Source organism: Vipera berus (assembly GCF_964194415.1).
Source record: "Vipera berus genome assembly, chromosome: 1".
NCBI lineage: Eukaryota > Metazoa > Chordata > Lepidosauria > Squamata > Viperidae > Vipera > Vipera berus.
Genome location: NC_138202.1, coordinates 176,315,673 through 176,331,066, shown reverse-complemented (window position 1 = coordinate 176,331,066; position 15,394 = coordinate 176,315,673). Strand labels below are relative to the sequence as shown.

General features: G+C 42.5%; 1 protein-coding gene and 1 long non-coding RNA gene across 2 annotated transcripts; one reads left to right on the top strand and one right to left on the bottom strand.

The window, feature by feature from the left end:
* The first annotated feature begins 307 nt into the window (after positions 1-307).
* Positions 308-8,050, top strand: SUMO1 (small ubiquitin like modifier 1). The gene is made up of 5 exons (XM_081345560.1): positions 308-506; positions 3,899-3,973; positions 4,697-4,774; positions 4,961-5,032; positions 6,753-8,050. The coding sequence occupies exons 1-5, from the start codon at positions 495-497 to the stop codon at positions 6,819-6,821; spliced, it is 306 nt and encodes a 101-aa protein (XP_081201686.1). The 5' UTR covers positions 308-494; the 3' UTR covers positions 6,822-8,050.
* On the bottom strand, positions 6,839-8,955 carry LOC308678408. Its single transcript, XR_014028652.1, has 2 exons — positions 8,044-8,955; positions 6,839-7,925 (listed from the first exon to the last, which is right to left on the bottom strand). It is a non-coding gene; the product is annotated as an uncharacterized lncRNA (long non-coding RNA).
* Between the last annotated feature and the right edge of the window lie 6,439 nt (positions 8,956-15,394).

The window sequence follows — 15,394 nt, the reverse complement described above, 5'->3', positions numbered from 1 at the left end:
AATGGAGGGAGGAGTAAATTGGCGGGTGGTCATTTCCAGCGAAGTTGGAAAATGCACCGCTTTCCACGTCTTCCAACCTCGCTACTGCCGTATTAGGAAGGAAAGGATAGCGTGCAACCTCGGAGGAAACAGACCAGCGACGGAAAGGCTGCGAGACCTAACCGCCCTCCTCCGCTCCTAGTCGACCGTGCGCAAAGCCGGAGCAGAAACTAAGTTGCGACTGTCGTGAACGCTGCAAAGAGCAGCTCTAGAACCCACGCAAAACTGCTCGCGGAGTCTCTCGGCGGGGGCGGAGCGGAGTTGCACTGCGCTTCTTCAGTGGGCTGTGCCTGGAGAGCGGGAAGTGAGCTCAGGCGCAGAGGAAATCCCGCCTGCCCGCGCCCGGCCTGTGTGTGTGTGTGTTGTGCTCTCCCGTGTTGTCGACAGCGAGGGCGAGATCGGCGAGGCGCTTCTCCGGGGGTGGCGGAGGGGTCGGCTGCGTCTGCGAGGGAGACATGTCGGATCAGGTGGGAGGCTCGCGCCGGGCAGGAAGCAGCTCGCAGTCGGCCGCCCCCAACCGCCCGGCTGAAAGGCGCCCGGGCTGTCCGCAGGCGGCCAGATGGGGCCACAACAAGCCGGGTCCCCTCGGCCGGAGGGGCTTACGGGAACGGGGCCCTGGACCCCGGCCAACATGGGGCGGTTTAGAGCCCGGCCTCCTCCCTCTCCGCCTCCGTTTCGTGCCCTGGATTTAGCCCTCCTAACTGCTTCTGGGCCACGAAATCGAATCACCCCGATCTCCCGAAATGCCCCCGTGGTGGAGCGGGGTGGGGTGGGGAGAGACACAGATTGGAGTTGGCACCTACGGAGGAAGCCCATGGGGAGAAATAACGAAAGGCCAAAGTTTCTGTTTGGGCTCCTTCTTGTCGGTCTGCTCGCTCTCTCCCCCTCCACGATCCCGCTTCTCGTTCGAGGCAGCTTTCCTTCCAGCCCGGCTTTCAGCAAACGGGGCGAAATTTCTTGTTTAGAAACGACAACGATTATTGTAAATTTATTTTATTTTATTTTATTACATTTATATACCGCCCTTTCCCGAAGGACTCGGGGCGGTTTACAGGGTGATTAAAAACAAAGATACAAAAGTTAAAAACAGATTAGTGAATCATTGTTTTGAGATGCTGCTTGCACCGGGAACATAGACTCGTTCACAAGACCTGACATTTCCTGTTCGTTTTGCCTTGAAACGTGTTTTGGCAGGATAGGCTTTTTTTTAAAAAAAAATGCATAAGCTTTGTCGTTATTTGAACAAAAATCACACAAGAATAAAGATAGCCTTTTTGTTGCATTTTTATGGCCTACAGAAGAGAAATCCATGCAGTGGCCAGGTGGAATAAAAATAGAAGTGCTCTTTTTAGCCATTTATTCAAACTGAATTTGTTCAGCAAATTAAATGTAATAGCCCAGTTTTATGTCTATTAATGTCATAATCATGACATTAACTTAACCTTAAGCGTTCTGAGCCTTTGCTTCGTGGGATCCTCCTCTTCAGCCAGTGTGAGCAGGAATTTACAAAAGGTTGCTTTCATTTTCACTTCCATGTAATTAATCCAGATCGTGGATTATTTTAAGAATAATATATTGACAAGGTCAATTTGGTAATCTGTGTTTTAAAATTGACTTGTTTCAGGAAATAGTAATTGGGAAGTGTTAAATATAGTAGTGCAAACTTCCAGGCTCCTTGCAACCATCCTGGAAAATTAGGGATTCAGCATGGGCACAGGACTCAATTCATATAATGCTATCATGACGTGTATGTTATGTTTGAGTAGTTGGACCATTTTATGAATTTGCATTAGGGGGTCCCTATCTTTTAAAGTGGGGAAGAAATTGGGCTGTTAATTTTTTTTAAAAAAGCATTTTTTAAAAAATATTTCAGCCAGTGATATTATTTCCTCAAAGTGCCATGTCAGTTTGGCTTCAGTAATCCTGCACTTCAGATTTTCTTCAGTATCTAATTGTAAACGACCAAAAGGAAATAGCTTATCTGCTTATATGTATGTGATGCTGCTTGTTTTTATTATTTTTTTGGTTCACATAACTTCGTTAATTTAGATTCAAACTCAAGAGAGAAAGTCCCCAGATACTGTCCCTACATGTTTTCCACTTGGAGAACTAGATAGAGTCCTACTGCAAAATGTGGGAGGGAAAGGGCTTCAGAGCACTGTAAATACTAGAGAACCTCTGAAGTCAGTTAAGACTTAGAACCATGATTTCATTGAAGTATTTTGTGGAATTTCTTTTGCAGTTAGAAGTTACAAGTTTCAGAATATATACTAAATACAGTAGGAATGAAACTGAAGCAGTAAGAAGACCATTAAAAGCAATGTAAATCAACAGTAGCTTGCTTGTTCTGGTACTTTCTCAACTATATACCAGTAGAATTGAAACTTGGAGGTCTAACTCTACTTCAGAAAAACATAAGGGGATTTACATTTAATTAGGCATTACCAATAGATTGTTTTCCCAGTGAATAAGCAGGCTATGTATTTACTATATTTTTAGGTAGTTGAGCATTCTGTCTGCATGTACATTGTGAGTAACAGAAGCCTCTTATTCACTATTCATTACAAAATAAGCTGTAATTTAACTATGTTCTACTTAATGAGGAAAGGCTAAGCTTGTTTATTGCTTTTATCTTGTGTTTTGAGTTAAAGGAGCAGGTAAAAGTAATCCTTCATTTACAACCACAATTGAGTCCAAATTTTGGATTGCTAAGCAAGGCAGTTAAACAAGTTGTGCCTCGTTTTATTATCTTTGTTACTATGCTTGTTAAGCAAATCACTCCAATTGTTAAGTGAATCATGCGGTCATTAAGCAAATTTGACTTCCCCCATTGACTTTGCTTGTGGAAACTGGCTGGGAAGGTTACAAATGGTGATCAGATGACCGTGGGTCAGTGCAACTGTCATAAATACATGCCAGTTGCCAAACACCTGAATTCTGATCACATGACCATGGGGATGCTGCAACTGTTGTGGGTATTGACAACTACTCATAGGTTCCTTTGACCTCAACTTAAAAGAGTTCATTTAGTGACTGTTCGAAGTTACAGCGGCACTGAAAACAGAGTTTTATGACCTTTTTTCACACAACTGTTGCAGCATCCCCATGTCATGTGATCAAAATTCAGATGCTTGGCAACTGATTCATAATTATGACTGTCCCGAGGCCATGTGATTATCTTTGTGACCTTCTAACAAGCAAAGTCAGTGGGGAAGCCAGATTTACTTCACAGCCGCAGTGATTCACTTAACAACTGTGGTAAGAATTTTGTCCCATTTTCTAAAATGGGACAATATTCATTTAACAACTGTCTCACTTAGCAATAGAAACTTTGGGCTCAGTTGTAGTTGTAAGTCAAGGACTACTTGTAATCATTGCTTAGATTTTTTAGATGGACCAAGCAGCCAGACAGCTATAATTTTGCCTATCGAGAGTATTTGATCTTCAGTGATTTTTCCTGAGTTTCCTAACTATTTTGTCACATAGGAATGTATCACGTAGGAATTAAAATTTGAATTTAGAGACTTTTTTGAAGCCCTGAATGTATGCTTGATCAAAAAATATAAACAACCATAAAATGAAGGAAATTGGAACTCTTAAAAATTGGAAATCGTTTAGTACTTTGTGGCACCCTAGTTGATGCTTTAACAGTGGCTTTATGTTTTTAATAATGAAGCTAGTCAGGTTAAGTTTACGTTCTTCCTTTCCCTGTAATCTTGTCTGAGGAGGACAAAAGAACTAGAGGAAATTCCAAAAAAACCTATTATCAGCTAATTCACTGTTAATGTGTAAAAAAGTATAAATAGAATATTCTCCATATTTTCCATTTTTGTCTCATGTGTTTTGTTTTTTATTGCAGGAAGCCAAACCTTCAGCAGAGGATTTGGGTGATAAAAAAGAGGGAGAATACATTAAACTTAAGGTTATTGGGCAGGTGAGTTCTAAAATATTCTGTTTAACATCTATCTCCTAATTTTACAGGTATAAGCATATAGTTAGAGTTATACAGCATAAGAGTTCTTTTTCTTTTTAATATTTTTCTGCAAGTGCAGGGTCTGTTACATTTTCTTATCAAATCTATACTAAGTCACTTACTTACACTTTACCTATAGAAAAGTTGAGTTTAAAAAAATATTTTTATTAATAAGTATCAACAATTAAACCTGCTTTCTGCAGTCCCTATTGCAAAAAACAGCTACTGTAAAGAATCTGAGTTTACCAGCAGCACAGTGGATTCACTTCAACACAGAGAAAAGAATGTACAAAACATAGAAAACCTATGTGTCAAGCAGACTGCAGTCTGTCTTTTATATCCAAAATGGTTGTTCTTAGATCACTGAACACATATTTAAAATGATTCTTACTTAGTCCTAACCCTATTGCAAGCTAGTGGCAGTAGGGATGTAACCTCTTTTATTGGCAAATGCCTTCCCTAAATCCCATGTGTGGAAGAGTTTAAGAAAAAAGCAAATTGTGAGATGTAAGAAAGCTTGAAACTCAAGAAGTGTGGCATGACACATTCTGTTATATCTCAAGCATAGGATCATACTTGAGGAAAAAAGTATCGAATAGAAGCTCAGAACATTTTACATAGCTATAATAAGTGCTATCTTAATAGTAAGCAAAATTATTATTATATTTTCTGTTCAATTTGTAGGACAGCAGTGAAATTCACTTCAAAGTGAAAATGACAACGCATCTAAAGAAACTTAAAGAATCATACTGTCAGAGACAGGTTTGTGACATGACCTTTTCCTTGTTCACATGATGTCAAATATAAGATGTTCAATTTTTATGTTCCTCTGCACCTGACTGAATTTATCACTGCATAGTCCAAAAATTAAAAGAAATGGAAAGTAGTGAATATCTGGGTTTTTGTTCAATAAGTTTAAATTGACCCACTCTATTTCTCTTTGTTTAGGGAGTTCCAATGAATTCACTCAGGTTCCTTTTTGAGGGTCAGAGAATTACTGATAATCATACTCCAAAAGAGGTAAGTATTCTTGGAGATCAATTCCTAATACTGTTTGTAGTTATTTCAAGTATTGTATAGATTTTGCAATCCAATCCTGATTATTTTAGAATAGAAATGAGTTTATTTTACAAAGTGAATTTCATTTTAAATTTTATTGCTGAAATGAACAAAGCTTCAGGAAATCTGGAGTGGACATTTGCTTTGAAGAATTGTCAACACTTTTCAGTTATGCAATGCAAGAAAATTTCTTGATATTTATTATTTGTAAATATCTTTTGTATCAGACTATTGATACATTTTAAGCTACTAGAAAAACTAAATTAGATCCTCGGTGTCTCCTATCTCATATAAAGGTACTCAAGAGCTTACACTACACAGCAATAGTTTGGATTATTTTATTAGGAAAATAATAAATTCCATTTTGGGGGATTTTAGTATATATGTACAATATGTATTGCTTGCTAGTTGACAGTGAGTAGTCGACTTTAGTGATCTAACATACTAAAAGACTCAAACCTGGCTAGTACATGAAAGGGGAGTCTTCAGAAAATGTACACCTATAGGCAAGACAGGACAATTAAAAAAAACCTTACTAGAATGGTAGTGGCAAATTATTTTGATACTGTGAAAACCATGAAGTTCTCAGGAAATTGTAGCTCTCATTAAGTGTTTGTTCAAACATATGATGCTGAACAAGTGGTACTTCACAACTGTTCCTTTAGCCTCTGGCTGTCACAGGGTCCCCACACTCGTGACTGGGATATGGGATTTGGATTGCAATTACCTTGCCTCCTAACGTGGTCACTGTTTTGAGACCTTCTTTGCTGGCTTCCTACAAGCAAAATCAGTGGGGAAGCAGGCAGGCAAGAAGTCACAAATGGTGACCACGTGACAACCTCACTTAAAGACCTGTGGGGATTTGCTCAATGATGCCAGCATTTCCATCACTTAGAAAAGAACTTTCAGTTCCAATTACTGTCATTAAGTGAAGACTATCTGTGTACATAACTGATAATACTAAAATGACAAGGCACTAAAAACGTAGCTGCTGTTCCTAGAGTTACCAACCTTCATCTTTCCTACATTATCCACAAGACTCATGAGAATGGCCTTTTATTTCATTCTATAACCATCTCAAGCATATGATTCTAGGTGACTAAGAATTTTAAAAAAAGAAAAATTACCTAAGCTCCGCAAAATATTTATTATCTAAACAATTATTTATATATTTAAAAATTTATATGTTCATCTTATCCAAGCTCATAACTACACTATCATTAAACAGCATTGCATTTCACAGAAATCAATAACTTCTTACTCTCTTATGCATGGAGCAAGTGAAACAGATCTATAGCTTATATAAATAGTTTGATGATTATTTTACTATAGAGCAGCAGACATAATCAAAAAGTTACCAATTATGGGATTATTATTTTAACTTAAAATTAGGGCCTTAACACATACTTTGTGGTGTAAGATTTTCATTTACTTGTGAAGCTACATTTTAAATGTTTTATTGAGTAGTGATTGTGTACTGTGGCCTATTTATTTTTTAAATAAAGTTTTAGTAAACCTGATCCTTGCTGAGAATCTTTTTATATAAGCACCGTCTGCTTATTTGTCAACTCTGCTGCTAAGTTTCTTTTGCAGAGAATCCACGGAACTAATGTGCGTGGCGAGCATCCAATATTGCTGTGTTTTGGATTTTTAAAATAAAATTGTGGTTCTTATTTTACAGCTTGGAATGGAAGAAGAAGATGTGATTGAGGTTTATCAGGAACAGACAGGAGGCCGTTCAACAATTTAGAATGTTTGTTTCCCCCCCCCCCCTTTCCCTTTATCCTTTTTTTATTTTTAAATAATAGTTCTTTTGTAATGTGGTATATAACACTGAGTTAAAAACCAACACCACATTCCTATGTTTTAAATATTATTTCCAGTTGTCTGTTTTGAACTCTTGTGCTCATTATACACTGTCATTGTGTCAGACTTTTGTGATCCTACTGCAGTTGTACTTCCCCATTTCCCCCCCCCCCCCATTTCCTCTTTAGAAAAGCAACTGTCTACACGTGCAGTTACGTGTTGGCAAGGATCGTGTATCCATGCCTTGACTATTTGGCAGTGGGCAGAGGTTTCTAATATTCATGTTGGCCTGAAATTTAGGTATGTGACTTTTATTTGTGGATTTTAAGAAAAGAAAATACAGAAGTTTTTTGAAATCTAAACAGAAGGATTGTGTTAAAAGAGTTTTTCTGTAGATTTTACTGTGAAGTATCCAAAATACAGATGGCAAAAATGTAGTTTATGATAATACTATCTTTGAAATGGCTTCACTGAAGATAACATGGAAATTGGGGTTTTGTCAACAGAAAGATCCTAGGAAAGTTCTAATTAACGCACACCTTCTTGCAACAAGAGTTTAATGATTCTTATGTTGTACCTGTTTGTCTGGAATGTGGTTTTTCAATGGACATAGATTGTATTGGCTTCCCTTTAAATAAATAAGAGGAAACAAATTCATAAACCTCTGCATTTTCTTTTAAGACATAAACTCAGAAGATTATTTGAAACACTAGTGAAGAATATTTAAAGAGGGTAATTTCTTATGCTGAAGGATGTTACACAGGAAAATCTTTTGATTTGATTCACCTTTGAGAATTAGTACTTTCCCTGCTGCTTGCTCTCAGTATATAAATGGAAATTAAGAATTTATCTTTCACTGAGAGTTGTACATGCAATGTGTATCTCTGGAACTCTGAAAATTCATGGTAAAGTATTGGAAGACTAAATATGGAAGAAGTAAATTTGCTATCCAAACACCTTCTTTGATGTTTAAAAAACAGGGACATACCAATTCTTCAGTTTCAGAGAATCACAGAAAGTATTGGGACTTAAATTAGGTATGAATAACCTAACCCAGGGGTAGGCAACCTTGGTTCTTTTATGACTCGTGGACTTCAACTCCCAGCTGTGCTGGCTCAGGAATTCTGGGAGTTGAAGTCCACAAGTCATAAAAGAACCAAGGTTGCCTACCCCTGACCTAACCTATAGATTTCAATACAATGTATCACTATCTTGTAATCTATATCGAGTCAAAGTGCTTTGGAAAACGTAGGTACTTTGCAGAGTTACATGCATCCCATATATGTGCACTATAGGGGTGATAAAAATTAGAAACATTGAAAAAGCATTGATCTAAGATCAGTAACCTCATTTTTTAGAATTCAGAGTTTTTCTTTTGACCTCAGTAGGTTCAGGATTGAAGACCTGGCATTAAAACCTGTTTGTATAGACAAGTAAACTAGTTGATTTTTCAGATATCTCCCATTGGCAATCTTAGAGTGTAAGTACCTCTAAAAATAAGTTAATTCTCTGGAAATAAGTTATTTGTATTGGGAAGTTATGTGAAATAGTATTCTGAAATGAGGCCTGATCAATGAAACCTTTTTTTTCCTTAAGTGATTGTCTAATTCAAAATGTTCTATCTTCATATCTCTTTTAGTCAGTTGCAGAACTGTCATAGAAAACCTGTCGATGCTAGAAAGATTCTTTAGCTCAGGTTTGCAATATTGATGGCAGGACTAGAAACGTTGCTCTACCTCGGGTTTATTTTCGTTGCCAGGGGAATAGGAAAGGTCAGAAATTAAGACTGCAATGTTCTTAAGCATACTTTAATAAACCATTTAATTGTATTTACTTTTCAGGCACTTAACTGTAAAAGTGTTAAATGGATCTCCAATGCTTGTAGTTTCCATGTCCCACTTCTGATGCCTTTTTGTACGCATGCCAAACTTTTTTTAAAAATTAAAACTTGTTTTCAAAAATCAAAATCTGGGCTTAAGTGTTATCCATATCTTTAGCATTAAACATTTGAATGAAGTCAGTGGGAACGTTTTGTAATGTGTTCCTTGTAACCTGACTGTTTGCCCCTTACATTGCTGTTCCACATGAGGGGAGGGCGCAGCAGTTTGCAAGAGAAAAGTTAAATAAAATGTTTACAATAAAACCCATAGTTACTAAAAATTAAATACTTTAAAATAAGATTCATTTTTTTAAAAAATAAAAGTAATTGCATAATCAGTCTGAAAGAAAATTTTGGGGGCAGCTGAACTTGCTTTCGGAGAACTTGTGGAGCTGAGAATTCCTTACACCTGAGCAGTACATTACACCAGACCAATTTCTAGGATCATAAAAATTCAGTGAAAACAAAACATTGCAGGAATGAAAGTATAGCATGAACCATGCTCTTAGGTTGTCTCTTAAATAGAAATCCCAAGGCCCCTATTTCTGGAGATCACCCTTGCTATTTTAAACATGTTGTTATTCCTCAGGAAGGTCCATTTCCATTTTGCAAAATAAAAATATAGTTCATGTCTTAAATTTAATCTTGAGATTCACAGCCTAAATCAAAGACTGAATTAGTCTCTTAGAATTTTTCAGAGGAAAAAGCCTACTTGTAGCCTAAAGAAATAGCTAGAAAGGCAGAGAAGAAATCATTTTAACAAGTTTAGAGATGAAGCTGCATAGGAGCCAATCAAAAGCAAGACCCACAGATGACATTTACCACCCATTAAGCTAGCTTGTCTGTAGTTTGCTCAGTGTTAAAGGAAACACAGTTTGTTTGCAATAGTAGCCTAGATTATATTTACATATATCCACGTACACATCCCAGTATGGGTTAAAAACTTATTCAGAACATTGTCTAAGGCAGGGGTGTCAAACTGCCAGCCCACGGGCCAGATGCGTTATTTATTTATTTATTTGTTTTTATATACCGCCCTTCTCCCGAGGGACTCGGGGCGGTGTACAGAGTAAGGTAGGTATACAGTTGAACAATAGTAAAAAACAATAGTAAAAACAACTGAGACCCCAAGAGCTATCAGGCCAGGCCGGACTGCTGGAACAGGTAAGTTTTTAAGTCGCGCCGGAAGGTACGAAGGTCGGGGGCCATCCGGATTTCGGTAGGCAAGCAGTTCCAGAGGGTTGGCGCACCCACTGAGAATGCCCTCCCCCTGGGGGCCACCAGCCGACATTCTTTGAGCGGTGGCACCCTGAGGAGGCCCTCTCTGTGGAAGCGCACAGGACGGAGGGGTGTTGACGTTGGCAGAAGGTGCTCCCGTAGGTAGTCCGGACCCATGCCATGTAGGGCTTTGTATGTCATTGTTAGCACCTTGAATTTCACTCGGAAGGCAACCGGAAGCCAGTGCAGCTCACGGAGGAGAGGTGTGATATGGGAGTATCGGGAGGCCCCCAAAAGTGTTCGTGCAGCTGCACTTTGCACCAGTTGGAGCTTCCGAGTGGCTCTCAAGGGCAGCCCCATGTAGAGAGTGTTACAGTAGTCAAGGCGAGAGGTCACAAGTGCATGGGTGACTGTACGTAAGGCATCCAGGTCCAGATAAGGTCGTTGGCGCACCAGTCGAACCCGGGAGAAGGCCCCCTTGGTCACAGCTCCTATGTGATCTTCCAAGGATAGCTGTGAGTCTAGGAGGACACCCAGGCTGCGGGCCCTATCAACAGGGGGCAATAACTCATCCCCGATGTTAAGGGATGGAATGTTCTGAGTATCCTGGCTTGCCGGTATGTACAGCCATTCAGTCTTGTCCGGGTTGAGTTGAAGCCTGTTCCTCCCCATCCATTCCCGGACCGCTTTCAGGCAACGGGACATCACGTCGAGGGCATCACTGATGCTGTTTGGAGTTGAGATGAAAAGCTGGGTGTCATCAGCATACTGATGGTACCCTACTCCAAAACCACGAATGATCTCACCCAGCGGTTTCATGTAGATGTTGAACAGGAGAGGCGAGAGAACCGACCCCTGAGGGACTCCGCAAACGAGAGGCCTCGGAGTCGACCTCTGTCCTCCTGCCAGCACCGACTGCGAGCGACCCAGGAGAAAGGAGGAGAACCACCGCAGAACCGTGCCTCCCACTCCCAGTCCCCTGAGGCGCCGCAGCAAGATACCATGGTCGATGGTATCGAAAGCCGCCGAAAGGTCTAATAGGACTAGGGCAGAGGAATGGCCCCTGTCCCGGGCCCTCCAGAGATCATTCATCAGAGCGACCAATGCCGTCTCCGTGCTGTAGCCCGGCCTGAAGCCCGATTGGCACGGGTCTAGATAAACCGCTTCCTCCAGGACCTGAGGAAGTTGATGCGCCACCACACTCTCAACAACCTTCGCAAGGAAGCGAAGGTTGGAGACTGGGCGAAAGTTATTCAATGAGGTTGGGTCCAAGGTGGGCTTCTTGAGGAGAGGTCTCACCACCGCCTCCTTCAAGGAGGTGGGGAAGTGACCCTCACTCAGAGAAGCAGAGATGACCGCCTGAAACCAGCCTCGTGTCCCCTCTCGAGCTGCATAAGCCAGCCAGGAAGGGCACGGGTCCAGTAAGCATGTGGAGGAGCTCAACCTCCTCATAATCCTGTCCACTTCCTTTGGAGTCACAGGATCAAATTCCTCCCAGATGACATCGACAAGACTGCCCATGTCCTGTTCCTCCGACTCTGCCCAGTTGGAGTCCAGGCCGGTTCGAATCCGAGCGATTTTATCCAACAGATATTGACCGAATTCCTCGGCTCGACCCTGTAAGGGTTCCTCCCTCACCTCTTGGTTCAGAAGGGAGCGAGTCACTCTGAACAGGGCAGCCGGACGATTATCTGCGGACGCGATGAGGGTGGAAAAGTAATTGGATTTTGCCACCCTAATCGCTGCGAGATAAGACCTGGTGAGGATTCTTAGTCGCAATCGGTCGGATTCGGATCGACTGGATCTCCAACGGCTCTCTAGGCCCCGTCTCCGACGCTTCATCTCCCGGAGCTCCGCGGTGAACCATGGGGCTCGCTGGGATCTGCGCCGGGTCAGGGGCCGCAGGGGTACAACTCGGTCCAGAGCCTCCGTGGCTGCCCTTTCCCAGGCTTCCACTAAGGCGTCCACCGAGCTGTGAGCAGGGAGTGCAGGTGGGTTCCCAAGCGCTGCCTGGAACCTATCAGGGTCCATTAGGCGCCTGGGGCGGTACCATCTGGTTGGCACCGTGCACCCATGGCGGGGGGTGGCAAAGGGGAAGTCTAGCCGTAGGAGGTGATGATCGGTCCATGACAGGGGCGTAACGGTTGTGGAGCCCCCACCAATATCATCACGCCACCGTCCAGATAAGAACACCAAGTCGGGGGTGTGGCCTCCCTCATGAGTCGGTCCAGAAATTATTTGCGACAGGTCCATGGCCGTCATGGAAGCCATGAACTCCCGAGCTAGTTCGGACGATCCTCCCAGGGACGGTAGGTTGAAGTCGCCCAAGACCATGAGTTTGGGGAATTCAACCACCAACCCTGAGAGGACATCGAGTAGCTTAGGCAGGGCTGCCGCTGCACGATTAGGTGGAAGGTACGCCAGCAGCAGGCCCAACTGCGCCCCCGGACCGTATCTCAGAAAGAGAGACTCACACCCGACTATCTGAGGGACGGTGGTCTCCCGCGGGCTAAGGGTCTCCCTGATGATTACTGCCACTCCTCCGCCCCTACCATGGGCCCGAGGCTGGTGCAGCACCTGGAAACCAGGTGGGCAGAGGTCAACCAGAGGGACACCACCCTCTGGGCCCAGCCAGGTTTCCGTGATGCAAGCCAGGTCCGCGTGCTCACTCTCCACTAGGTCTCGAACAAGGGGAGCCTTGTTAGCAACGGACCTGGCATTTAGGTAGACCAGCCTGAGCTTAGGAGGCTGCACATCTTCGCTCCCGGGTCCTTGGGGGAAGTACAGAGGGTCGGAGCGTCTCACCACTTGTAGAGAGCGGAGATGACCCTCCCGGTGTCGATATGGCCCTCTGCTTGTGCACCTTCTGCCGTTCCCCACCATCCTGGGAATTGGTTGTCCGTCAGCTCGCCACTGGGCTTTGTCGGCGACTGGCCCTCGTTCCTCACCTTCGTGAACGGTCGTAGGCCTGGCCTGCGCTATGGTAGTTGGAAGGCCCCCCTTCGCCGAACAACCATAGTCTTTTCCCGCCCCCCTCCCTAACCCAACAAAGAACTTAACTAGGAACTTAACCAGGGGCCTCTTGTTGGACTTATGCTGGAGGCCCCTGACCCTGCTCGGCCATCTCTCAGAGGCCCAATGGTCGGGCCCGTCATCGAGATTGGATGTAGCGTAGGCGGGTCGCACCCAGGAGAGGGGGGAACCCCTGAGGGCGTGTAGGTCTGTGCTGGAATATTGGAGTAGCATAGAGTCACAAGGGTTTTTGGGAAGGCAGTCCCCTGGATGGAGAATTGGCAGGAGGGTCGAGTCGGGTAGGTGGGTATCTGGACCGTCACCCAGCCACTGCCACTTGGCTGGGTGAACCCCAGAAGCAGGCCACTCCCCATCCTCTCACGATGGGTTGTGACTCTGTTTCCGGGGGTGGTCCAGAACCCACTCTGGGTGAAGCCATGTGGAAGCCATGCCCACCCCATTGCCGGCAATGGCATAAGTGCCGATAACATTGCATGCCGTCACGTGACGTCGCGAGTTTGACGTGTGGCCTAAGAGATCAGACAAAATTTGAAGAAAAGCACTTAGTAGTTCTAAATTTTACTTCTTAGTCTGTTGGAAAACTTGTCTGAATGCAACAGTTTGCTTTTATAAAATTCCCCTAAAAAGATATTTGGGCATGGCTAAGATTTTAATCATCTGTTGTAAAAAAAGGACGCTGGAAATAGGAATAAACCCACGGACGCGAAATTTCCTGTCTTCGATCCAGTCCAGTGGCTTCTACAAGTAGTTGATACTGAAATTGTTGCTCCTTCTCCAGTTCTGCCATTTGTCTGGAACCAGATAAATTAATATAAGAAAACATGTAATTTTAACAAAGTTATGGGGTTATATTGAAAGTTGAGGTGGGATGAAAAGCAGTCGCTAGCTGAATAAGGAAGAGTTAGGGATAAGGGAATTCTTATGTATGTGTCATATATGTGTTTCACTGAGAGCAGGCAACTAAATTTCATTTTTGATGTGTGCCGTTATGCCCACAGTAAAAAAAATGACAAAAGTTTTTTCTTATCTTATCTTACCGTAACTCATCCCCTGTTGGGACACAGAGCAGAGCTTCCTCCTGACACCTTCAGTTATGGGCAAATTAGTTTCAAACCCAGTCTTTCTTAAAACCTGATCTCAAGCAATATGCAGCATGAATGCAATAATCACCAATTTGTAACTTGTAAAATAAGAATCAGGATATTTGTTCTGCTAAAAATCCTTGCCGTAGCATTTGGGAGCAGACCCATCCATTTTTTATTTTTATTTTTGTAAAGACTGAGTGTTGCTGCTGGCCAAGTCAGTGTAAGGTGGCTGGTGAATATAATATTGTATTTGCTGGGTACAGGAAGAGGTTCTAATTTAGAAATGTGACTCGGTTCACTTAGGCCAGGGGTAGGCAACCTCGGCTCTTTTATGACTCATGGACTTCAACTCCCAGAATTCCTGAGTCAGCTATGCTGACTCAGGAATTCTGGGAGTTGAAGTCCATGAGTCATAAAAGAGCCGAGGTTGCCTACCCCTGGCTTAGGCTAAGAGGAAGACTGAAGCTATCTGACCTTAAGAAGTCAGGCTCCTGGTAGATCCAGTGCTATTACGCCCCAAAACAGGCATCCGTTAATCTGTCATAAGTCACTACTAAGAATGAATTTTTCCTAGGAAGTTCTGTATACCTTGAGAGTAGCAACGCTTGCTTTCTTGCTTCTTCCAAAGCAACTCTAGCCTCTTCCTCAGCTCTCCTCCTTCTCTCCTCAGCCTCAAGCCTCATTTTCTCTTCTTCTTCTTTTTTTCTCTTCTCATACTCCAACCTTTGCTCCTCGGCCATCTCTGCTAGCTGTCGCCTTTCTTCCTCCAGCTGCATCTCCATTTCTTTCTGTCTGCGTTTTTCTGCTTCTAAGGAACGGAGAGCAAGTGAGCGAGCTACCAGCTATTTCTATGTCAGGAGAAATAAAAGTAATTGAAGTGAAAAGACAGGAAAAAACTATTTAGGGGAAACCTCAAGTGCACGATTAATTAGCAGATGTTTGATTGCAAAACATATTTTTGCCCTGCGATACATTATGTTTGGACTGAATAAAGAAAGTGGGCATAAATAAAACTTCAAAAAACAAAATATGAACGTAGGCCAGTTTCTCTCTCAGCCGAAATCTGCCTCTTGTGGAGATAAAACAGGAATATGGTGAAGAACCGAAATAAACCTCTAGCTGATAATAAGTTGAACTCTGATGTTTTCACCAGAAATTGAATACTTACAGGCAGACCTTTTCTTCAGCTATTGTGTTGCTGTTAATATTAAAATTGTTTTTAGATTTTATGGTTTTATTGGTTTAAACTACTGTACAATTTATTATATTTATAACAACTCTTTTTATGAAAAGCAGTATAAA

Coding starts and splice junctions, on each gene's coding strand:
- SUMO1 (XM_081345560.1), top strand. Junction 3,974..4,696: donor AACTTAAGGTTATTGGGCAG/GTGAGTTCTAAA, acceptor TTCAATTTGTAG/GACAGCAGTGAAATTCACTT. Junction 4,775..4,960: donor AATCATACTGTCAGAGACAG/GTTTGTGACATG, acceptor CTCTTTGTTTAG/GGAGTTCCAATGAATTCACT.